The 23,865-nt window shown below is 40.8% G+C and overlaps 1 protein-coding gene across 6 annotated transcripts; it reads left to right on the top strand.

Annotated features, from left to right (window-relative positions):
- The first annotated feature begins 4,673 nt into the window (after nt 1-4,673).
- LOC148790024 (uncharacterized) lies at nt 4,674-23,218 on the top strand. 6 transcript variants are annotated; one of them, XR_016079237.1, is made up of 5 exons: nt 5,030-6,555; nt 10,472-10,614; nt 10,814-12,601; nt 13,337-13,623; nt 13,749-14,129. XR_016079237.1 is itself a non-coding variant. In XM_088892634.1 (4 exons), the coding sequence occupies exons 2-4, from the start codon at nt 9,086-9,088 to the stop codon at nt 10,983-10,985; spliced, it is 441 nt and encodes a 146-aa protein (XP_088748760.1). In that variant the 5' UTR covers nt 5,039-6,555; nt 9,017-9,085; the 3' UTR covers nt 10,986-11,243. The 6 variants fall into 6 exon arrangements, 2 of the variants coding, with proteins under 2 accessions (XP_088748760.1, XP_088748759.1); XR_016079238.1 differs by having other exon boundaries at nt 4,674-6,555; nt 10,814-13,623; nt 13,756-14,139; XR_016079236.1 differs by having other exon boundaries at nt 4,674-6,555; nt 10,814-13,623; nt 13,749-14,139.
- Nucleotides 23,219-23,865: the final 647 nt, after the last annotated feature.

The raw sequence follows: 23,865 nt of genomic DNA, 5'->3' as shown, positions 1-23,865 counted from the left end.
CTTCGATTCGAGTTCGATGCGTCCAACAATGAAGTTGAATATGAAGCATTGATAGTTAGGCTCGCCTTAGCAAGCAAAGTATGAGCTAAGCACCTCATTATCTGCAGCAATTCACAGCTCGTGGTCAACCAGGTCACCGGCGACTATGAAGCCCGCGAACCGACCATGGTCACTTACTTATCCAAAGTCCGAGAGGCTCTGCGCGACTTCCAGTCCTACTTTATCAAGCAGATCCCAAGGTTCGAGAACGGTAAGGTCGATGCCTTATCCCGATTAGCCAGCACAAGCGACAACACCATGAGAACCGTGTACATAGAGAACTTGCCTTGGCCTAGCATTCTCGGGGGGCAGAAGAGGTCGCTCCTGTTGCGATTGACCCGCTCACGAGCTTCCTGCTGCCTGGGACCCTCCCTGCAGATCTTAATGCTGCCAGAAGGGTAGAGCATCAGGCAACCAAATACGCCAGAGTCATGAAGCGGAATCTCCGCGTCGGAGACCTAGTTCTTCGTAAAGTCATGGTACCTAAGCCCGGTGTTGGTAAGCTCGTCCCAAACTGGGAAGGCCCCTACCGAGTAAGGTGAGTGCTCGGGGAAGGAGAGTACGAGCTCGAAACATTATAAGGGAAGCAAGTACCTCGGGCATGGAATATTGTCAATTTAAGGCAATATTACCTGTAATTATCGAGCTGAATGGACCATAAGTCGCTCCCTGAGCCTAAGGGCCAAAATGCCGAGCTAACAAAAGACCTCGGCACTACATAAGACCCAGTCGCCTCTTCGGCATGGGTGAGCTCCAAAGGAGAATGGACTATGAGTTGCTCCCAGAGCCTAAGGGCCAAAACGCCGAGCTAACAAAAGACATCGGCACCACGTAAGACCTAGTCGCCTCTTCGGCATAAGCAAAGTACTCTTAATACCTAAGGCGTAGACAGCTCGAGTATGAGCCCTATGATGCCTAGCTCGCTTCGGCATATAACAGGTTGGGCCCGTTAAGAACATCCGACGTCTATTTAAGTAGTTTGTGTGCAGATAGGTCAAGTATATACCCTACAACGTCACTCACATCGCGGGCTGAGTCTTCGGCAGTCAGGGCCCGCTTTAGGTGCTGCTTGGGCTGGTAGGTCAGGGCGTGCACGACGGAGTTCACCTGCAAAGAACACAAGTTAGTACCAACAAGGCCAAAAAAAAAAAGAGGAACGATACTTACCACCATGCAGTGGGTAGCTGCTCGAGCTCCGAGCTGTGCAGACGTCAGTTCTACCCAGTCGGAGACCTCCTCAGCACACTGCCCCCTTGCTCTTCCGGAGGTTGTACTGCGGGTTCAGAACTCTCCGGGCTATTCCCTCGCTCCCTGAGGAAGTGACTGCTATCTCGGGAACGGGCTCTGCAGTCGTCTCGGGCTCCTGAGGAGGAGGGTTCTCCGACTCCTGGGGGGGTTCTCCGACTCCTCCAGGCCAATCACCGGAGCACCAGAAGGTAGTTCGGGCTTGGGAGTAGGAGCCCGAGGAGACTCAACGCGAGCTCTCTTCGCAGCCCGCTTCTTCCTCCCCTTCATCTTTCCAAAGAGCCTGTCCGCGTTAAGCTGCTGCATGGGTCCTGCAACGAAGCTCGATATTAGTAACACTACCAAGAAGAAATGCCAGCTATCGAAATACAAACTCTAAACAAGGCGACCTACTAGGACTCAGGTCGGCCTGAACGAGCTTGTCTTCGGCATTGTAGTCCTTGTAGTCGAACCCGAGCTCCGCCCCAAGATTGGAGAATTTCCCTTGTCTTTAGGTCCAGCCTAATACCGGAGTCCTGAATAGCCGCCCTCCAATGAGTAGGGAAGGGCCATCCCACGATGTTTCGGACTATGAAGTAATCTTGTTTCCATGCCGGGACTTTACTAGGGAGTTTGTGCAACAACTTATAGCCCGGGCGAGGGGACAGGTAATAGGCCCACCTATGCTCGGGGAGAACGCTAGAGGCATTCTTCTTTATTGACAGAATGGACGAAAAAATGTCAAGGTTGAGGGAAAGGACGTAGTCAAAACAGAGGGAAATTGTCCCGACCACGTTCCGAATAGAGTTCGGGTGAAGTTGGTCTATGGTGACATTAAAAACTTTAAGATTTCTATGATCAAGGGATGTAGTGGAAAGTGGAGCCTGGCTACGAGCTACTCCTCAAAAATCACGATCTCATCATGACCGTGTTCCCAAGGGAAGTTGCCCGCGGGAAGGCTATAGGTGTACTCCCTAGGAAGGTTGTACCGGTGTATAAGAGACCGAAGTCTCTCTACGGTCATGGTGGAGGGACCGAACTTGTCTGGTATCCGACCTCGATGAGAGGTGGATGCCAGATTACTCGAGGCCTCCCACGCCTCAGGAGAGGATTGCACCTCGAAAGGGTCTACTTGAGCTGAGGTACCCACCTCGAGCTCATCTAGAAGGCTATCAAAACTTTGGCTAGACATAACTACAAATTGGAAAGAAGTAGAAAACGAACTGAAAGAGGGAGCTAGGGAGACTCACCAAAGGAAAACGACCGAACTGGAAAGATTGACGAGCTAGAAAACCCGAGCTGAAGACTCTAGTCACGACCTTAAGGCGAGTGCTGGTGAACTTATGGCAGAGAAAATGACTCGAGTCCCCCCTATTTATAGCCGCTATGTCCGAGAATCAACGGTCAATATCAAGATGATCTAACGGTTCTCAAGAAAACCGGTTGTGCGACCCTCGAGGTGAAATCAGTTTAGCGTGTTTTTTGACGTTCGTAGAGTCTATAGATCGCATGACGTCTGCGTGTGAACTGTACGCGACCCGAGTTATCCTCGATTGAGCCGAGCAACGAACTGGTCAGAACGACGAACTATCTGACTGGACGGCCTGAACCTCAAGCCAAATCCACCCGTCACGCCGTGAACTCCCCGCACAAGGTCAGGACCCCTGGCACGGGGAGTGGAGGGCAATTGATGGAGGGTGATTTGGCCCGACCTCATAATAGGGGGACACATGGACATGACTCAACGTAAGTGACAACTCAGCATAACGAGCTTGCTATAACTCGGCGTGACCAGCTCGCTACAACCCAGCCTGACAGCTCGCCACAAATGGCAGCTCGCTACAAGGTAATACTCCTCTACCCTGAGCTAAGACTCTCCCGAGTTGGGATCACCCCGAGCTAAGAGCACTTTGGTACAAGGTCGCGACATCGACACTTAGTCTAATCTGAAGTGTATGAGTGGCAACTCGAGAATATTAGTTCGAGTAAGACTAACTCGAAGTATATTGATCTGCCTTCTTAAGAGTCCTAAAAAGCTATCCTTAACGGTTTTCGGATATTACGGGATTACACCTCGTATCTCCCCGCCCGATTCGGGCGAAAGTGATTAACATCAGTGGATAACGCTTATCCCTAACTAACGCGGAAACAGACTCTATCATGGCGAAGATCTCGGAACTACTTCGCAAAGCCCGCGAGGACTCCATTATATAAAGGCCTTCCCTCCGGGGGCCCAAGGTACGTGTAACCTCTACCTTCTAGCCTTCCCATTCTGAATTTTTATCAGCTCGCTAAATATTGACTTAAGCATCGGAGCGACCTCGTCGGGTAAATACCCCCAGGTTCTCTAATTTTCTCTGCAGATCAACTGCCTCCGCCGTCAGCCGGAAGCCACTTCATTGCCAGCTAAAAGTAGCCAGATTGCGCAAGATCAATTTCTAAATGGTTATACATACTAAACAGTTATAGTATAATATAAAAAACATTTAAAATTATTAAAATTTGTTCAAAATAATAAAAATGGAACAATTATTAGTGATTTTATATTTAAAAATATAAGTAATACTTATAAAATATGTAAAATACACTAGTGAATATGTAATAATTGTTAGATAGATAAAAATAATAAGGCACTTAAAAATTATGAAAAGGTTTTTAAAATACTAAAAAAGTCAAAATTATTAATAATATTATAATTAATTAAATAATAGTTCAAAATAATAAACTAAATATGCACCTATTAAGGTAAGAAATTTAGAATACTTTTGACATTTAGATTAATAAATAGATTCACTACACTCGGAGATCAAGAAAAGCGAAAAAAAGCAAATTTTACTTCTTAGAGCTCAAAAATATTCCTGAACCTTTTTTCATTATTCAAAGATTCAAGTTCGTATTTACCAAAAGCCCCTTATTAAAGCCTTAGTACCATATAAATCCCTTTGTTGTTCTAGGTAATTTAGCATTTGGCAATCCATGGTAATTGAAGGTTTTTCAACAAGAGAAGAGGAGAAAGAAGAGGGAACAAGAGAAAAGAATAGGAGACTATGACAAAAATACACTTCTATATATCAAGCCCATGCCCATGTTGATATTTAAAGAAACTTTAAAAACATGAGAAAGTACAAGTAATCGGGTTCTATATATGGTAACGTACATAATTGGTTTGGATTTGTTTCAAATTGATTTACAATTAACTAAACCAAAACCAAAACTGACTAATCGGGTTCCATTATTAAATAATCCAAAATTGAACCAACTTTTTTGGGAATTGACCATTACGGGTCAGGTTGGGCTGCTGGTTTGATTACTAAGAACCATTTGAGTGTAAGGCCTCTATGTGGGCCAAAAAGGGTACCAAGTTCAAGTATCCATGGAGAATGTGCTCTGGAAGCTTTCGGGCTCTGGAGTGAAGTGCTCTGCATGAGTGAGTTATATGCTTTTGGGAAGGCCTGAAAGCACAGAGAGAAGACAAAGGTTAGGAATCCTGGTACCAGATAATCGAAGCAAAGGAAAATGGGATCTTCAAGTTCTGAAGACCTGGAAAGCGACGAACATAGACAAGATCAAGGGGATTGGGATGGGGATGAGATTAAAGAAGAAGAAGACAAGGCTCTGAGAAAGTTTAGAGAAAGCGTTTTCGGATGGGTTTTAACGGATAAGAAGTTAAATGCGAAGGGTACAATAGAACAAGCCAAAAATATGTTCGTGTTGGGAAAAGGTTACAAGGTTAAGATGCTAAACGACGGAATCCTCTCCTCTGGTTCAGCTTCAAGTCAAAAGAAGAAAAGATGTTCCTAGATAAGGAACCGTGGGTGATCAAGGACTACCCGCTACTGCTGAAGGAATGGGAACCGGACCTAAGCATCAGTGAATTTCCAAAACAAAATGAAAGTTTGAGTGAGGATACTCCAGCTGCTAGTGGAATGCATGACAAAAGCTGTAGGAGAAACGCTCGGGAAACAGATAGGAGAGGTTATCGCAGTGCAAGAATGCAGCACAAAAGATGCTGGGAATGTACATTTAGTAGGAGCTTTTCTCAAGGTGAGGGTAGTAATTGATGTGTTTAAACCTTTAGCATGTGCTGTACATAGGAGGTTACCTGACGGAAGAAGAAAGTGGCATGCAATCCAATATGAGAGACTCCCAGCTTTCTGCGATAAGTGTGGGAGGCTGGGGCATCTGAAGCAAAACTGTGCAGAGTTTTGGGGACAAGATCTGGTCGGAGAAGTAATCAAAAACTTAGAAAGCCAAAAATTTTTCTAGGATCGGGAGATAAGGGTTTCGGACCCTGACTGAGAGCTAATGGAGATAAGGAATCGGGAAGGTTCATGAATGCGGAGCACTCAGCGGATGCTTTCAGACGAAGTTGGGTATTAAAGAGGAATCAGAAGCAATTGCAGCCGAGGTTCTTACTGGAGGGTCAAAGTTCGAAAATGCCGGAGTCGGAACCGACGAAGGAGAGATTAGTGGAAGCTGAGGATCTAGACGCTGCTGGAGGAGTGGGGCAAGGTGTTCGTCGGAGACTATTCTCAGACGATTCGGAGCAGGTGCAGAGGCCGGTTCGAGCGGCATTTCCGGTGGGAGCGAATTTCGAAGTAAGGCTGTCACCTGTTAAGTTGACGGCCGGAAATCAGGGAGGAGGTGAAAGATTTGGGTGGCAGTTGGACGAAGACTCAAGTCAGACATCAAATCAGAGGTTTCGAGTGGCGGTGGAGAAAGGGCCAAGTTGCATTGTATCCAGGCTAGCTGGCAATGTAGTAAGGAATTTGGAACCGCTGGAGAAGGTCTCAACCCAAATACTGGAGTTGGTCCAAGAAGAGGAGGACGTGGCTCTAAGTCAAAGACATTGAAAAAAGCAAAGTTTAATGAGGAAAATACACGTGGATACGAAAAGAGATTCAGAGAGACAGGTGTTGAAGATCAGTACAATATGCTAAGTAGGCGGATTCAGGAAAGTGACTTCGGCATAGAGGGGGAAATGACGTCAGCAGCAATTCGGACCTGGGTGAAAGGAAGAGAAACTGCTCTGGAATCCAGCAAAAGTGTACGCTTTGCAGAACAAAAAAAGGAGAAAAGAGCAAAACCGTGAAGAAGACACTGAAGTCGGCTTTGTTACCTGACTGGGAGAGGGTGACAAACCTAAAAGAGAGGGACATCAACAAGGAAGTGTCAGACGAGGAAATGGAGGTAGCGGAGTGGATTAATGACAATCCATACAATTTGAACAAAGGAGAATACTGACGGAAATGGAGAAGGAGGCATGGGGGAGGCAACCCGACAGAGCAAGAGGTAACGGACTATAACCAAAAATCCTTTTATTTTAACAGTAGAAAAGTTAGAACTGAAATTTCAAATTTGTTTTCAAAAAAAGGTGGGAGGGCGTTGGAAAAATAGGGAGGAACTTTATCTTTGTCTGGAAAAAATTTAGCATGCAGAAATTTGCGATCCTTCGAAAGGAAAAAATTAAAAATAAAATAAAAGGGCTGAAGTTCAATAATGGGGGACTACTGATTAAAATGAAATTTTATTATAATAGCGTAAAGCCAAGTGGGTTTCGTTGGGGTCTGTTGATGAAAGAACTAGAAAAGAACAAGGAGAAAAGGGTGGAAAATTCAGAGATGTTTAAAGGGTGTTGGGACTATCAACTGAAAAGGGTGAGGGAGGTTGCCCGGAATCAGCCCCCAAAGAAGTCATGTTAATCTTGAGTTGGAACTGCCAGGGGGTTAGGCTCTCCCCTGATAGTTCGGGGTCTCAAGAGAGCCTGCATGGAAACAAAGCCGAATATAATCCTCTTAATGGAAACAAAATGCTCAGTAGCACAATGAAGGAAAAAACTTCCAGGGTTTAATGATTGGGAGTGCTAGGGGGTGGATGCAGAAGGTCTAGCAGGGGGAATGGTAGTCTTTTGGGAAAATGAGGTTAAATTACAAATCAAGCGGGCCTGTGCAAGAATAATTACAGCAGATGCAGAAGATGAAGCTGGGGGAAGGTGGAGAATATCTTGTCTATTGGGAACCAAATAAGCAAAAGAAGGAAAATTTTAGGAACCTGTGGGAAAGACTGGCCCAGTTGTGTGATGGTCCTTGGGTCAACATAGGCGACATGAATATGGTTTTCAATAGAGAAGATAAGGAAGGGGAAAAGAAAATATCAAGAAGTCATCTAAGAAGGAATAGGGAGCTACTAAGAACCTTAGGCTGCAAAATCATCCAAAGCTATGGTCCAAGATTCACTTGGAATAATAGAAGAGAGGGGTCAAGAAATGTGAGAGAGAGGACTGATCTAGCTATGGCAAATGGTGAGTGGCTAGGTTTGTTTCAGGAGGCCAGGGTTCAACATTTACCAATTGGGGGGTCAGATCATATCCCAATTTTCCTACACACTAACCCAGTTCAATGTAGAAGGAACAGACCTTTCAGATTTGAAAATATTTGGGCGACCCATGAGGACTGCCCAACATTAGTAACAAAGGTTTGGTCCCAGATCAGCAATAGTGGTGGCCAAAGGGAAGTAGTGGAAAAAAACAACAAATCAAGAATTGACCTAAGGAAGTGGAACAGGACAGTATTTGGGAAAGTGTAGGAAAGAATTAAGTCCATTCAAGCTAAGTTATAAAAAGGAACAAAATGCCCCTAGTAGTTCCTATATTTAGTCAAGAGTAGTCAGCTTGAAAAGGATTTGGATGAGGAATTGAAAAGAGAAGAAATGTTTTGGGATCAAAAATCTAGGCAGAATTGGCTAAACCTTGGAGATAAGAATACAAATTTTTTCCACCAATCAACTCTAAGGAGAAGAGCTAGAAATAGGATAGTGGCTTTAAAGGATGAAGGGGATAATTGGATAACAGGCTAGGACCAAATCAGAGATCACCTAGTGGAGCATTTTGTGAATATTTTCGAATCTATCAATCCAAATGTAGAGGAGCAACTTCTCAATGTTATCCCAAACCTAGTAAGTGATGAAGACAACCAATGGATGCAAAGAGAGATAGAAGAAGAGGAAATAGTGGAGGTTTTGTTCCAAATGAACCCTCACAAAGCTCCTGGGTCGGATGGGTATCCAAACTCCTTTTATCAACAGTTCTAGAAGGAGGTGGGGCCCACTTTTTTATAAAAGCAGTCAAAGAATTCTTTCAGAAGGGATAACTCCACAAAGAGATAAATAAAACTATCATTGTGTTAATCCCTAGGTGTAGGTCCCCAGAAATAGCCGACCAGTTCAGACCCATAAGCCTTTGCAACACACTGTATAAAACAATAGCTAAGATAATAATAAACAGACTTAAGTCATTCCTACCAAATGTTATAAGCCAAAATCAGAATGCTTTTGTCTCGGGTAGACCCATTCTGGATAATGTTCTGATCTCCAATGAACTCATCCACTTTATGAAAACTACAAAAAAAAAAGAACTTCATGGCTCTAAAGTAGGACATGAGTAAGGCTTATGATAGGTTTGAATGGTCTTTTCTAAAGACAGTGGTGCAAAGGATCAAGTTTGGTCAAATCTTTATTGGGTGGGTTATGCAGTGTGTCTCTTCAGTCTCCTACCAGTTGATTGTTAATGGCAACTTGGGTCTGACTTTCTATCCAGCCAAGGGTCTTAGGCAAGGGGATCCTCTATCCCCGTATTTATTCCTCTTAGTCTCTAAAGTGTTATCTTTGGCTATTCATAATGCTCATTCTCTTGGTAGACTTTCTGGAGTAAAAATTAACAAAAGTTGTCCTACCATCACACATCTGTTCCTTGCAGATGATTCCTATGTCTTTACAGAAGCAAACATTGAGCAAGGAGGTCTGATCCTGGAAATCCTCCACCAATATGGCCAAGCTTCAGGACAATAGGTGAATCTCTCTAAATCTGAAATTTTTTTTAGTCCCAAAATGCATCATAGGTTCCAAAAAATGATATCTAGGGTGATGGAGATTAAAAAGGTTGTTTCTCCTTCAAACTACCTAGGTTTACCTATGGGGCTAAGCAAGTAAAAAAAAGGGTGTTTCAATTATATTTGTGAAAGATTGGAGATCAAATCAAAGAGTTAGAAGGCCAATTTTCTTTCTGCTGCAAGAAAGGAGGTGTTGATAAAAGCAATGCTAATGGTGGTCCCAGCTTATACAATGTCAGCCTTCCTCATTCCTATAGGAATATGTGAAAAAATTAAAAGAATTCAAAGACAATTATTGTGGGGGAGAGTAGCATGCAGAAAAAAGGTCAATTGGGTGAGCTAGAACAATATCTGTAAAAGTAAATTCTCAGGAGGGCTGGGGTTCAAAGACCTTCATCTTTTTAACTTAGCCCTTCTTTCCAAGCTTGCCTAGAGGGTGTGCACTAACAAGGGGATAAGAATTTTTTGAGCTTTAAAGCTCCCAAATCTTGATCCTAGGGCTTTAGAAGCTTATTGGTAGAGAGAGAAGTGCTAAGTGTAGGGGTTTGCTATAGTGTGGCCACTGGAGAGGACCTATCACTATGGGAGGATCCATGGATAAATGATCTCCCTTATTACAAACCAATGGGTCCTCAACCCAAAGATAGTGAAAAAGTTAAAGTAGCTGACTTGATAAATTCACAAAGCACAGAATAGGATTATATAAAGTTAAATGATTTGTTTGACCTTTATACCATTGGAAAGATAAGAAAAATTGAAATGCCTAGAAGGGGAGGGAAGGATATTTTAATGTGGAAGCTAGATCCAAAGGATAAGTTGTCAATAAAATCAGTTTATCAGTGTTTTAGCCAACAAGGAACAACCAACTTCTCAAAGATTAACCCAAAGCCCCTTTGGAAACAAGCTATGGAAGAAAATATGGGCCCTTAAAATCCCCCAGAAGATAAAACACTTGTGGAAATGTTGCCATAACAGTATATAAAACAAGTTCTAGTAAGGAGGCAGATAGGAACTAAAGACCTTTGTCCAATTTGTGGTAGAGAGCCTGAATCTGTTATGCATGCCCTGTTTATGTGTGATCATGCTAGAGTTGTTTGGTTTGGTAGTGGCTTAGCCATTCGTGCAGACATTTTTTTCTCTTTTAATTACTTTTTTGATTGGTGGGGTTGGTGGATTAATCAGGACCAGCTGTTGTATTGTGTGGGTGAAGATGCTCTGAAACTATCTACTATTGTGCTATGGAATATTTGGAAAGCCAGAAATGGCTTCATTTTTTAGTCTGTTTCCCCAAACCCTTTTAATGCTCTTCATGTTGTTCATAGGTTGAGGATGGAAGTGAAGAGAGCTTCCCCTCCAAAATCAATCAACTGTTCTCTGCATAAAAAGTTGGTGGACAAGGCTTTCTTGCAAAGATGGATGGAATGTGAGGGGTGTATTGCTATGGCTGATGGAAGCTTTGGAGCAGGTAGTAGTGCTTTTGGTTTTTGGGTTTCTATTAACAGAAAACACTTCTTTTTTGCTAAATGCTGACCTTGTAAAGCGTTCTCTGCTCTCTATGCAGAGGCCACAGCAATACATGAGTGTGTTTTGTTCCTTTATGGATTGGGCCTAAGATCTGTTAATATTTTCCGTGACTCCTCTACTCTTGTGTCTGTAATTACCAGGAGATCTTTTGATTGTGAGCCTTGTATCTGGCCGACCCTTCACAGCCTGTTTGCTTTATCCGACTTCTCTTTGAAGGTTAATTTGGCTAAGAGGGTTTCTATTGGAGCAGCGCATAGGCTGGATGCCATGGGAAAGATTGGTTTTCAGGATGCTCCCGCTTTCCAGTGTTGAAGATGTGACTCAGGTGCCTGACTTTGTGGAGAGGACCTCTGATCCTTATCTTATGTGGTTTTCTGTGTTCTTTTTCTTTTCTTTCTTTCTGTTGTTGCGTTGTTTGTTCCTACCAAAAAAAAAGAACCATTTGATGAACAACCCTAACAAGTGACCAACTTTTTTATTTGGGTTAATTACAAAGACTCCCTGTACTATGGGGTCTGTGACAAAGACCTCCTTGTACTATAACAGTGAGACAAAGATCTCCTTCCGTCAGCCTTCCATCCAAAAAGATAAAATTCCACTGTTACAGTATTTTTTAATCCCCATACTAACCTTTAATTACAATTCGGACAATTTTAATCTTCTTTTCGTGTTTTATAGGTTTTCTCGCCTTATTTCTCCCTTTCAATCACCCATCGTGTCAATGTCACAGAGGTCCCACCTTTAGTTTTCGACAAGCAAACCACAAACAATCCACAACACCCAATTACCAACCCAAACACCCCATAAGATAACAACCCATCTTTCCTCCTGGCGGCCACCAACACCAAACTGAACACCCCGTCGAACACCATCTACAGTGCTGAAATCTTCACGCACATCGGGAACAACACCAGCATGCATATCAGCAACACACTGAACGTCGTGCACGCGCTAAAGAAGCTCACCAACTCCACCGCCACCTTCAATTCCTGCCGTGACTCACCCACCACCACACATTATACTGCAAATCCCACTTATAGTCGTGAACACCAGTAGCGAACTTCTCCTGTTCAATTTTCTGATAGGAAAGAACATCAACAATGATGATGGCAGCTCTAATAAGGCATTGAAGGTGACGCTCTGTTGGTTGGGCTCCCTTCCCACGTGGAGGGCCCACAAAATAAAAAAGAAAAAAGAGGGGGGAGTTGGAAGTCGAAGAGGCTTGTAAAGGCAGCCTCACGTGTCTTTGCATGGGGCAAAGACATTAATGAGAAGAAAAAACAAACTCGGCAAGTTGAGTGAATACGAATGGTTCGGTGAAGCCTTCCATCGAAAACTGTTTAGAGAGAAAAACAGAGAGAGAGAGAGAGAATGAAGGGAAAGGAGAAGAGAGTTTTGTGGGTTTTCATGGGCGAAGATCGAAAAACTTGCGTGGCATTCCTTTCTGCGATCACCTTGATATTTTAGTGTGTAGTTGATGGTGCCTCAAGCTGCATATCTACTTGTTTGATTTCCTATTCCTTTTTTCTATTATCATTATCCAATGGTCATTACTGCCATTAACTGTTGAAAGGCCCACTTTTTCTCAACCAATGCCTTGATAGCAGAGTAGAGATTTCTGTCAAATGTCTCCGGTACGATGGATATGTTGGAGAATCTCACGCTTAACCCGAAGCTACATTGATTGCTCATGGTTATGGTTCTTAACGTCTCGATTGCTTCATCTTTGCATCCTTTCACCAGAAGCCATCTGGGTGATTTGTGCATTGCAAAGTGGATGGTTATACAGTAAAAGATGGCTAGCACGATCGTCCATAGATAGAAGGTCCGCCACAAAAAGAACAACCACTCCACCTGTAACAAGTGCAAATACCCGGTTTCCATTAAATTATGCAATCCTACCAAACTTCAGACCCGAGGAAACATTTGTAAGTTCTGTCTTTGAATTCTTTGGATGTATCTTTTTCTGAATTTTCTTTTAAGTTGTGCATTTGAGTTTCTTTCATTTCATTACCATGGATCACTTGTAGACCCATTATATTCTTTGCTAATACATATGGAACAGATTGGGTTAAAAGTCTTAAGACTCAGGGTTGTTATTCATATGGGTTTCTAAGAAGATAGAACTGATAGTCTATCTGATGGGGTTCTATCTGTTGTGATCAACTGAATGTGTAACCGGGTTATGGTTAAGGTTTCTGAGCTTGGATGAGAAGAATAGTTCTAGGTGTCAAGGGTAATTGAATAGGAACACGACTGCGAATGGTTTCTGGGGATTTAGATTTGTTGGGATACTTGGGATGATAAATTGGAGTTTCGGTGTGTAAAGGGAATTTAATGAGTAACAAGGTTGTAGGAATTGCAACAGAGATTGTGGTGATGGCAGTTGTTGTCTCTATGGTATTGCTATTTGTGGGTATCTGTGTTGTGGTCTTCATCCATGTCTATATAGTTGGGAGGACTTTGGCCTTTGAGGAGAGGGTTCACTAGACAAACTTGGTTGAGAGGATCAAAAGTGGAGATAACAGCATGTCGCATGATGATCTGCAGAGGCTTCCTTGCTTTGATTTCAAAGCAGGAGAGAAGGGGAGTAGTCCCATAGACTGTGCTGTTTGCTTGGAGAATTCCAAGGTAGGTGACAAGTGCAAACTACTTCCTTGCAGGCACAACTTTCATGCTAACTGTGTGGATTTATGGTTATTAAAGACACCTATCTATCCAATCTATTGAACCAGTGCTGAACCCCGGAAGGCCGGTATGGTTATGGGCAAGGAAAGTAGTCACTCAATTGAGGTTCCAAGTGAATTCATGGAGACACGTCCAGTTGAGATTGAGCTCCAATCCACCCACTTTGCAAGCTTCAACTTCGGAATTTGCTGTTTAAATATCAACAGATATACATATTAAGTGATCTTCATACTTGAAGTTGGTTATATGAACACACATACTGGTAAAGATTAAGTTTTGATTCATTCCTCTTTTTGGGTGAATTTGAATCCTTGGGGTTGCTTGTACTTAGTGTTGAATTTCAAGATTCTTGTTGCATAAACAAATCACTATTACTGTTATGTTAAGATTGCAGTGCCAGGTGGGCTAGGCGCTGGTGAAGACGTTGATGAAGGTCTGTTGGGTGTCGAAGACCCGTGAAGGAGACCAGGATGGTCCCACATGAAGCAAAGCCGTCTGATGATAATCTGGATTTGCATCTCTAGCAGCTTGTATTTTGGTGTAAGTGTAATAAATTACAACATGTAATAGGAAAGCAATTTTATATGGGTTGAGGTTGCATGAATGGACGTAGAAGAAACGAGGATGAGGGGGATCTCCGGTAGAGAACAGACACAGACAATCTGGGATGGATTACACGAGGGTTTTCGGCTGAGTTTCAGGCAGTTTTTAGGTCAAATGTGAAATCTATTCAAAAACAGCTAATAATGGGTGGGTGTCTATTTTTGCCAAATTGAAAATGTTAACTTGACTTGTGAAGGGTATTTTCATCAAATGACACCTTATGTTAGCTGAGTTAACGGGGAAGGGGGTCTTTGTCTCACGATCATAGTACAGGGGGTCTTTGTCATAGACTCCATAGTACGGGGGGTCTTTGTAATTTACCCTTTTTATATTTTAGATATAAATATTTACTAAAATGCAGGGAAATGGGGAGGAAAACAGAGAAAACAAATAAACAAACTAAACTACAAGCAAACAAAACAAGGCAAAAAAAGCTAAGGACTAAGGCAGCTGAAATCCTTCTATGAAAGAAAACCTAAACAATCAGCACCCAAGAGGAGAGATGGCCAATGAGGGGTGACCTGCAGACCAAAAAACAAAACTGATCAACCTTTAGCAGCAAGCTCATGGGCTATTTTAATGGAACTATGACACAAACAAAACCAGCTTGAGCTTAATGCCAAGGAGCTTAAAGATGCCAGAGAGAAGAGGCCAAGAGTGTGGGGAGCAATAAACAATTGTAATTAAAATCATTAACTAAAAATAAAGAATCACACTTAATCAGCAAACTCCCTTCCTCCACCTGTCCATAGATATCGGGGGAAATATAAGGGTTAGGATGAGTGCCATTAAAAACGAACCCATTTCTAGCTTTCCATAATATCCATAATAAAGAAACTAAATATTGTAGAACAAAATCAACATCCTCAAAAACAAAAGGAATATGGTCCAACCACCAAGACCACCACTCTATAAAAGAAGAGGAGTGTAAAACCATGCATGCAGCCATTGCATGTTCACAATCTAAAAGAGCATGGATAATACTTTCTGATGACTTTTGACAAAGAGGACAATTTTCCATAACCTTTAACATTAGTCTGGTATTTAATCAAATCACTAAAACATCTAATTTCTTGTGGATTTGTTCTTGGACCCATTGGCTTGAATTAAGGTATAACGCAATCTAGCTAGGACTCCTCCCAAATGCTAATATTACTTCCATTAGCACCTCCTTTTAAAATGTCTCTCCCTGCTAGTAAGCTTCTAAAACCCCAAAAACAATTTGATGGAACTTTCAAACTCCAGAAATTCTGGTCTTTCAAATACCTTCTGAAATGATTTTCATCTAACCCTTCTATACTAGTAATAAATCCCCAAGACATTTTAACTAGGATAGCGAATTAAAAACTTGAGGGCTCTAAAACCCAAAGCACCATTGAATTTACTTTTCCAAATTTTCTACAAACTAATCCAGTTTAATTTCTTTATATTTTTAGATTCCCCACACAAAAATTTCCTCTGGGCCTTAGCAAACTGATTACAAATACCTTTGGGTAATAGAAAACATGACATAGCATAAGCAAGAATTGAGGTCAAACAATTTTAACCAAAACTTTTTCCCCACAAAGGATAAGAAACCAGATTTCCACCCAAGAGTTTTATTATCCATTCTTTCACACAAGTAATTGAAAATATTATGTTTGGAATCACCAATAGAAGAAGGCAAACCCACATAAGTTGAAGGCTTAAGAACTTTCTTTATGCCCATAACTCTTGATATTACTTTTTGAAGCTTTAGGTGCAAATTTGGACTAAAAAAGATGTCTGATTTAGAAAGATTAACCTTTTGGCCTAAAATTTCTTCATCCTATTTTAAGACCTCCATGATCATTCATCTTTCTACAATGTTGTCTCTTAAGAATATGTACAAATCATCTATTGACGCAGCATGATGTACTCGACCGGGCTAACTATACAAGCACCCGAACGATTGAGTCGGCTTCGGACTTGAAGCCTAACGAAAAGAACTAGGTGTAGAGCCTTAGTAGAGACAGAAGTGATAAAAGAAATTCTTGTGTGTTATTAAAGCTCAGAAACAGAAGTATTTATAATAAACACTGGTAAATTTGTAGAGTAAAATAACTAGGTAATTCGGACTTGTAAAACAACTAGGAAACGTGACTTGTAAAGCAACTTTGAACTCTTCTTCAATATGTCTTCGACGCCCTTCGTCTGATGTCAATGCCTTCGACGTCCACCGTTCGATGTCCACCATTATCCGATGTAGGTCGGTTGGCATACGGAGTCCTTTCTAAACTTGAGCTGGTGCCGGTTGGTTCAGTGGGTCTCGAGCTAGCCCTCCATCATTCTTCCCCACTTGGAAATAACTCGACCTCGAGTCATGATCAGGATAGGCAAGCGTCACTTCCGGCAAATAATGATGGAGATCAGCAACATTAAATGTTTTGGAAATACCCATGTGGTTTGGCAAGTCCACTATGTAAGCGTTGTCATTCATCTTCTTAATAATCTTGTACGGACCATACTTCCAAGGTTGTAGCTTGCTATGCTTCCCGACGGGTACACGTTCCTTCCTTAAGAACACCATGACTTCATCACCGACTTCAAACACCTGGTACCTTCGATGCCTATTAGCTGCAAGTTTATACTTCGCATTGGCCCGTTGAAGTTTCTGTTGTACTTCCTCTTGTACTTACCGGATTTGTCTTGCCAACTGTTCTACTGAAGTACTAAGACCTGGTGTTGTTTGACATATATAGCACCTACTCACGATAGTGTCACATCTCTTCTCAGTTTAGGCCAGTAGTAACGCCCCTTGACAGCCTCAATCGTCTTGTCCCTCCCAAGGTGTCCTGCTAAGCCGTCACCATGCAAGTCCCTAATGACTTTCTCACGAAGGGATATGCAAGGAATACACAATTGGTCTCCCTTCATAAGAAATCCATCATGTACGTAGAAATCACCCGCTGGTTGCATGTTCATGCATTTCTCCCAAACCTGCTTGAAGTCTTCATCCTAGGCGTACAGATCTTTCAAACATTCAAAGCCCATAATTTCGATACTGAGAGTCTTAATCAGGGCCACACGCCTGCTCAAAGCATCTGCCACTGTATTCTGTTGTCCAGCCTTATACACAATTTTGTATGGAAATTTATCAATAAAAGCAGACCACCTAGCATGCAGATCACTCCTCAACTGTTTTTGCTTACTTAAATACTTAAGAGCTTGATTGTCGGTGTAGAGGACAAATTCTTTAGCAATCAAATAGTGTTCCCAAGTCTTCAATGCTCTCACAACAGCATAAAACTCTTTATCATAAGTGGACCACTTCTTTCTATCTTCACATATATTCTCACTAAAGAAAGCAACTGGTCTCTTCTCTTGTGATAACACAGCCCCTATGCCCACTCCGCTAGAATCACACTTAACCTCAAATAATTTGTCAAAGCTTGGCAGTGCTAAGACAAGAGCGGTACATAACTTCTCTTTTATTAGGGCAAAACTTTGCTCTTGTTCCTCTCCCCATTGGAACTTACCTTTCTTCAAACACTTAGTGATAGGAGCTACAATACTACTAAAGTGTTTGATAAACCGCCTATAGAAAGTTGCTAACCCATGAAAATGCCTTACGTCAGTGACGTTTGTTGGGGTTGGCCACTCCCTAATGGCTCGCACTTTCTCCTCATCCACTTTAGTTCCATCCTTATTTACAACGTAACCTAAGAACAATAAACTATCGCTCATAAAAGTACACTTCTTCAAATTAGCTATAGTTTATTTTCCCTTAACGCACTCAATACCCCTCGGATATGTCCTATGTGCTCATCAACAAATTTGCTATAAATCAAAATATCATCAAAATATACCATAACAAATTTACCAATGAAAGGGTGTAGTACCTGATTCATCAGTCTCATGAAAGTGCTTGGTGCGTTAGTTAGTCCAAAAGGCATGACTAACCACTCAAACAATCCATCTCTTGTCTTGAAAGTTTTCCACTCGTCTCTGAGCTAGATTTTGATCTGATGATAACCACTCTAAGAATTGATCTTGGAAAAGACCACAGCCCCATCAAGTTGATCAAGCATGTCATCCAGCCTAGGAATGGGAAACTTGTAGCAATAGTGATCTTGTTGATTGCTCTGCTATCAACACACATCCTCCAACTCCCGTCTTTCTTCGGTGTTAATAATGCCGGTACCGTACAAGGACTCATGCTAACTTGGATGTGCCCCTTTTTCAACAGTTCCTCTACCTTCTCCCATAAAATCTCATTCTCTTAGGACTCATTCTGTAGTGTGGCAGATTAGGTAGACTAGCACCAGGAACAAAATCAATGTGGTGCTGAATGTCTCTCATGGGTGGAAGCTCATTAGGTAACTCGTCAGGAACTACATCATGAAACTCGTCGAGCAGTCCTTGCACTTCCACTGGAATTTTGTTCTCCCCTAGTGGTTCACTCATACTCTCTCCTTTTATAACCAGTAAGTGGACCTCGTGGGTATCTTTACACTCCCTTACAAACTTAGAGTAGCGATGTGTTATGGTAAGAAAATTCCTCTCCTCTACTTTTGAAGTCTTTGTTTGGTTATTTTCCACCATAGGTAATAGTGTATAGCGCATATCCTCTTTCTCAAGCTGGTATGTGTTCTTCCTACCCAAGTGTTTGGCATCTGCATCAAACTGCCAAGGCCTACCAAGCAAAATATGGCAAGCATCCATATCCACAATATCGCAATAAACCTCATCAATATACTTACCAATAGAGAATGGAACCTTGCAGCGTTCCTCCACATGTATGCCCCCGACTTCCTTGATCCAACCAATCGTGTAAGGGTTCGGGTGTTTATCAGGAATTAGTTGCAGTTTCTTCACCACATCTCTGTCGATAATATTTTCCTGACTGTCGCTATCAATAATCAATTCAAACAACTAACCTTGTACCGTACACCTAGTGCGAAACAGCCGGTGTCGTTGTTTGTCATCTTTACTTCTTTGAGATAGCATGAGCTTCCTCACAACACACATGTACTCTTCATGCTCATAAGTACCTTCTTCGTCCTCTCCATCGGGCCCACAATATACTTCGTCATCACCAACTTTTTCATCATCCCTCTCCACCATGTTAACTGCCTTTCTCCTAGGACAGTCACTAGTCCTATGCCCAACTTCATTGCACTTGAAGCACTTAAAAGGAGCAGGTTTTGCATAGGGATTAATGGTTTTAGGAGGGTTTGAAGTATTACCTCGAGTGTTTCCTCTCGTGGCGGCCTTACTGGTGTTAGCTACATTCGGCGGGTGGGAGGGTTGTACCCCTTGAGTTGGCTTGCCCTTGTCAACCGCTGCGGGCCTGTTGTCGTTCCCGCTATACCATCGATAATTATCGGCTCGAATCCTCTCTTGGAACATTAACTCAACCTTCAAAGCTAAGTTCCTCACTTCCTACACACTCATAACCATTTGGACTCTAATCTTGTCTCGAATAGCAGGCTTCAAACCACTCAAATAACGGGCTGTCTGTTGATTGTCGCTTTCTGACAACTTGTTCCTTTCAACCAATCTCAGAAATTCTGAGGTGTACTCGTTCACGCTTCTTGTTCCCTGTGCACATCGTTGATACGACTCAAACATATATTGTTCATAATCAGGAGGCAAAAACCTACCTCTTATTAATTGTTTCATGCATCTCCACGTTCGAATTGGACCTCTTCCTTCTCTGATCCGAGTCTCCCTCATTCGTTCCCACCAGACAGATGCTCATCCCTTCAATCGAAAAGCTACTAGTTTCACCCTTATTTCTTTCGGGATCTCCATGTACTCAAAGAAACGGTCGACCTCGGTGATCAAATCTAAAAGGCCCTCTATATCCAGATCTCCACTAAAAGTAGAGATATCCACCTTGAGTTTAAACTCATCATCATTCCGACGGCGATTAAAATTGCCATGATTTCGCCAATTCCTACCGGTCTTGCCATCACCGGGAGCAACGCCGAACTCTAGCTCATCGTCACGATCATCATCGATAATAGGGTTCCTGGGTATAGGATCAATGATTGGCCTACCGTGGTTGTCTCCCCCGGCTTAGTGCAATGCGTTATCCCTATTCCTTGGAACATCCTCCCGCAACAAAGTCCGTAGTTGTCCAGCGATCTCTGCCAACTGTTGTTCAATGTTACGAGTGGTTGTTCGCTGCTCTTCGATTGCTCTCCAAACAGCTTGTAACCCCTGATCTCCGTCACGGGGTTGGTTGCGACTGCTACCATCTTGGTTGGCCATCTGACTGGGCGAACTCCCGCTCTGATACCACCTGACGCAGCGTGATGTACTCGACCGGGCTAACTATACAAGCACCCAGACGATCGAGTCGGCTACGAACTTGAAGCCTCACGAAATGAACTAGGCGTAGAGCCTTAGTAGAGAGAGAAGTGATAAAAGAAATTCTTGTGTGTTATTAAAGCTCAGAAACAAAAGTATTTATAATAGACACTGGTAAACTTGTAGAGTAAAATAACTAGGTAATTCGGACTTGTAAAACAACTAGGAAACGTAACTTGTAAAACAACTTCAAAGTCTTCTTCAATATGTCTTCGACGCCCTTCATCCGATGTCAATGCCTTCGACGTCCACCGTTTGATGTCCGTGTCGGTTGGTTTGGTGGGTCTCGAGCTGGCCCTCCATCATCCACAAAAAATAAATGAATGATGGCAGAACAATTTCAATTTAATTTAATGTCGGATATCCTAAAGAGTGCAAATGTTGAATGGCCAAGGACAACACACTAGAGTAAATTAAGATAAATACAAGGATAAAGGGCCCCCTGTCTTAACCCTTTGAAAGGACAAAATTAAGTACTAGGACTTCTATTTATCAAAGCTTGATAGAAAATAGAATAAATACATTGCATGATCCAATCAATAAACTTTTCCCAAAACCTATTCTTTTCAACACCTTTTTGATAAGAACCCATTCTACCCTATCATAGGCTTTGTTTGTGTCTAGCTTAACAGCCATGTAACTTTACCTCTACCTTGTAGTTTTTATAAAATGAACAATTTCAAGGGAAATCAAGACATTGTTAAAAAGTAACCTTCCAAGTACAAAAGCATTTTGATATACACACAATTTTTAGTAAAATAGATTTTAGTCTATTAACAAAAATCTTGGTAATTGTTTTGTAAATGGTGTTACAAAGGTTAATGGAAAAAATTTGGAAGCACTCCCAATAATTTTACACTTTGGAATAAGAGCAATGAATGTTTTATTCGGGTCTCTATGCAGAACCCTAGTTTGGAAGAACTCTTTCACTTACTGATTTGAAACTACTACATACAATGTGCCAATGCTTCTAAAAGAATGAATTTGGGAGACCATCTAGACCTGGAGCCTTAAACAAAATTTAATTTCAATTTTATCAAATCTTAATTCTAGAATTGCAATTACTTCTGATATTTGGACCTCTAAATTTAATATAAATTATATTTGTGTTACAGGTCATTTTATTGATGAAAAATGGCTTTTACAATAAAGAATTTTAATTTTACTACGCTTGAATGTCCACATACTAAGCCAACTATTGTTGCGAGTACTTTAAAATATGGAGAAGTACGGATTTGCCCAATACAGATTTCTGATTTCCACTGCAGAGCTATAAACATTCAAAAGGTCAATAACCCACACCCTATGCACCAATGCTCCGTCCGTGAATTGGCATCAATTTCGAGCTGGCACCTACCTTGGCAGTACTTTGAGCCTACAAATTATGACCATGGGCTGATCGGTCATTCTCCCTTTAAAATACTATAAATGCTTATGGAATTGAAAATAAACTTTTTTCTATTAGTTATGATAATGCTAATAATAATGATGCAATAATAAATATTTTAAAATTGTAATTAAAATCATGTTTACGTGGTAAATTATTTCATATTAGATGTGTATGTTACATCTTAAATTTATTTATTTAAGATGCTATAAGTATTATCTCTCATCATATTTCTAAATGTATGTGTTTTTGAGCAAGAAAACAAGAATTTAAATATTTGTCAAAATCATGGTTTAAAATATAAACATTTTATATTAAATGTTCAACATATATGAAATTCTACCTATTTTATGTTAAGAAGTTGTATTCCTTACAAACAAACTCTTACTAATTTTTATAATGCAAAAATGCCACATGATATTATACTTAAGGATGACTAGGAAATGACGATTTGTGTAAAAGATTTTTTACAAAATTTTTATGATGCAACTAATGAATTTCCATGTGTTTATTACCCAACTAATTATACTTTAGTTAATCAACTATTTATGATTAGTGAATGTTTTGCAAAATATAGAAAAAAAAACACAATTTAAAAGTATTGTTGAAATAATAGAAAATAAACTTAAAAATATCGGGAGAACATTTATCATCTTTATTGCTTAGCTACAACATTACATCCTAAGAATAGGAAAGATGGTTTAGATATTTTACTTGAATGATATATTGTGAAAATATGAATATTGAAATTGGAAATCACAAAGAAAAAATTAATAGTTTATATATTATTTGAAATGTATAGCTTATATGAATCTCAAATGATAAGGCATAAAAAATCTGCAACTTGTACAGGTGTCACTTCCACTTCTGAAACAACTACTTCTGGTAGTAGAAAAGAAAGAATTTGGTCTCTAATAAGTAAGAGGCAAAAATCTACAGCCACTTCATCGACAAGTTTATTTACTAAAATTATTTTTTATTTACAAGCATTTTGTTCTAGTTTAAATGATTATTTCGACTTCGAGGAAATAGATAGTTTTGATATTTTATCTTGGTAGAGTAGACATGAAAAAAAAAATCTAGTCCTTACCGCAATGACACATGATCTATTAATCCCTCCGATATCTACAATTCCATCTAAGTCTTGTTTTAGTGTAGGTACTAAGGTATTGGATGACAAGAGAAGTTGCATGAATGATGAAAGTTCTAGAGATGCACATCTACTTTAAAGATTGATTGGATGCTTATGATATATTACAAGTCAAAGGAGGGCATGACATTACACCTAAAGTTTCACTTGGAGCAAATGATCAAAGTCAAGGAGATAGAGATGCAAATGGAACTTGAAGAAAAATGATGAAATCAATATTTTTTTGTATACTAAATAATTTTTTAACATTTTTAAAAAGTTATTATTGTAAATTTTGTTTTCAATTTAATTTAAATTATTTGCTATTTTTTCAACAATGTAATTTTTTATTTTTAATTTGTAATTGTACTATATTTTTTATATTTTATTCCATTTTCCATATTTCATAATTTTATTCATTCATTGACCATTGTGTTGTTCAAATTTAAATGAAATAAAATTCCTTTTTTTTCAATTTATTATCCATTTTGTATTTTGTTAAGTATTTTGTCATTTCTTTGTTAGATTTTTTATTTTTCCAACTTGTTCCCAAAGGAAATTTAAGAATTTTAGTTTTACTTAGAAAAAAATAAAAAAATTAAAAAAAAAACAATCTAGCTTGGTTCGACCCATGCTCAAAGTCCATCCTAGGCCTAGGCCCGCGACACGAGCTCGCGTGGGCTTAGGCCATAGGCCATGCTAGGCTGACCCCTCATATTATCCTAGGGAGGGAAGCGCGGCCCGATTCAGCTTGCGGGCTGACACAACATGACCCAATTTACACCTCTAGGTCCAATGCATAGGTAGGTCTGTCAATGGGTCAGTTCTAGGTCGTAACTTGGTAGAACCGGTCCTAAATTGACAAGAGAAATCATGGACCCAAAACCGACCCAAACCCTAGAGGGTCTATAATTTTGGACCCAAAACTGAATTGATTAGTGTCTTGGGAAAATCCGGTCCAACCTGATTATAATATGGCTATTGAGGAAAAAAAACCCTTGCTCCCTGGTACTCTGAACAATGCAAACAGAGGAGTATGACAAATGAAC

This window comes from Nelumbo nucifera, chromosome 8 (assembly GCF_055504915.1).
Source record: "Nelumbo nucifera cultivar China Antique chromosome 8, China Antique-T2T, whole genome shotgun sequence".
In the NCBI taxonomy this organism is placed as follows: Eukaryota; Viridiplantae; Streptophyta; class Magnoliopsida; order Proteales; family Nelumbonaceae; genus Nelumbo; species Nelumbo nucifera.
The sequence above is the reverse complement of the archived record's forward strand: the minus strand, read 5'-3'. Positions and strand labels throughout refer to the sequence as shown.

Excerpts from the sequence above, each read along its gene's own strand:
- LOC148790024 (XM_088892633.1), top strand. The coding sequence starts at position 6,527 with ATGGGGGAGGCAACCCGACAGAGCAAGAG. Across the intron at positions 6,556-10,471 it reads GCAACCCGACAGAGCAAGAG|GTTGAGGATGGAAGTGAAGA; the intron begins GTAACGGACTAT and ends TGTTGTTCATAG. Across the intron at positions 10,615-10,710 it reads TGATGGAAGCTTTGGAGCAG|AGGCCACAGCAATACATGAG; the intron begins GTAGTAGTGCTT and ends CTCTCTATGCAG.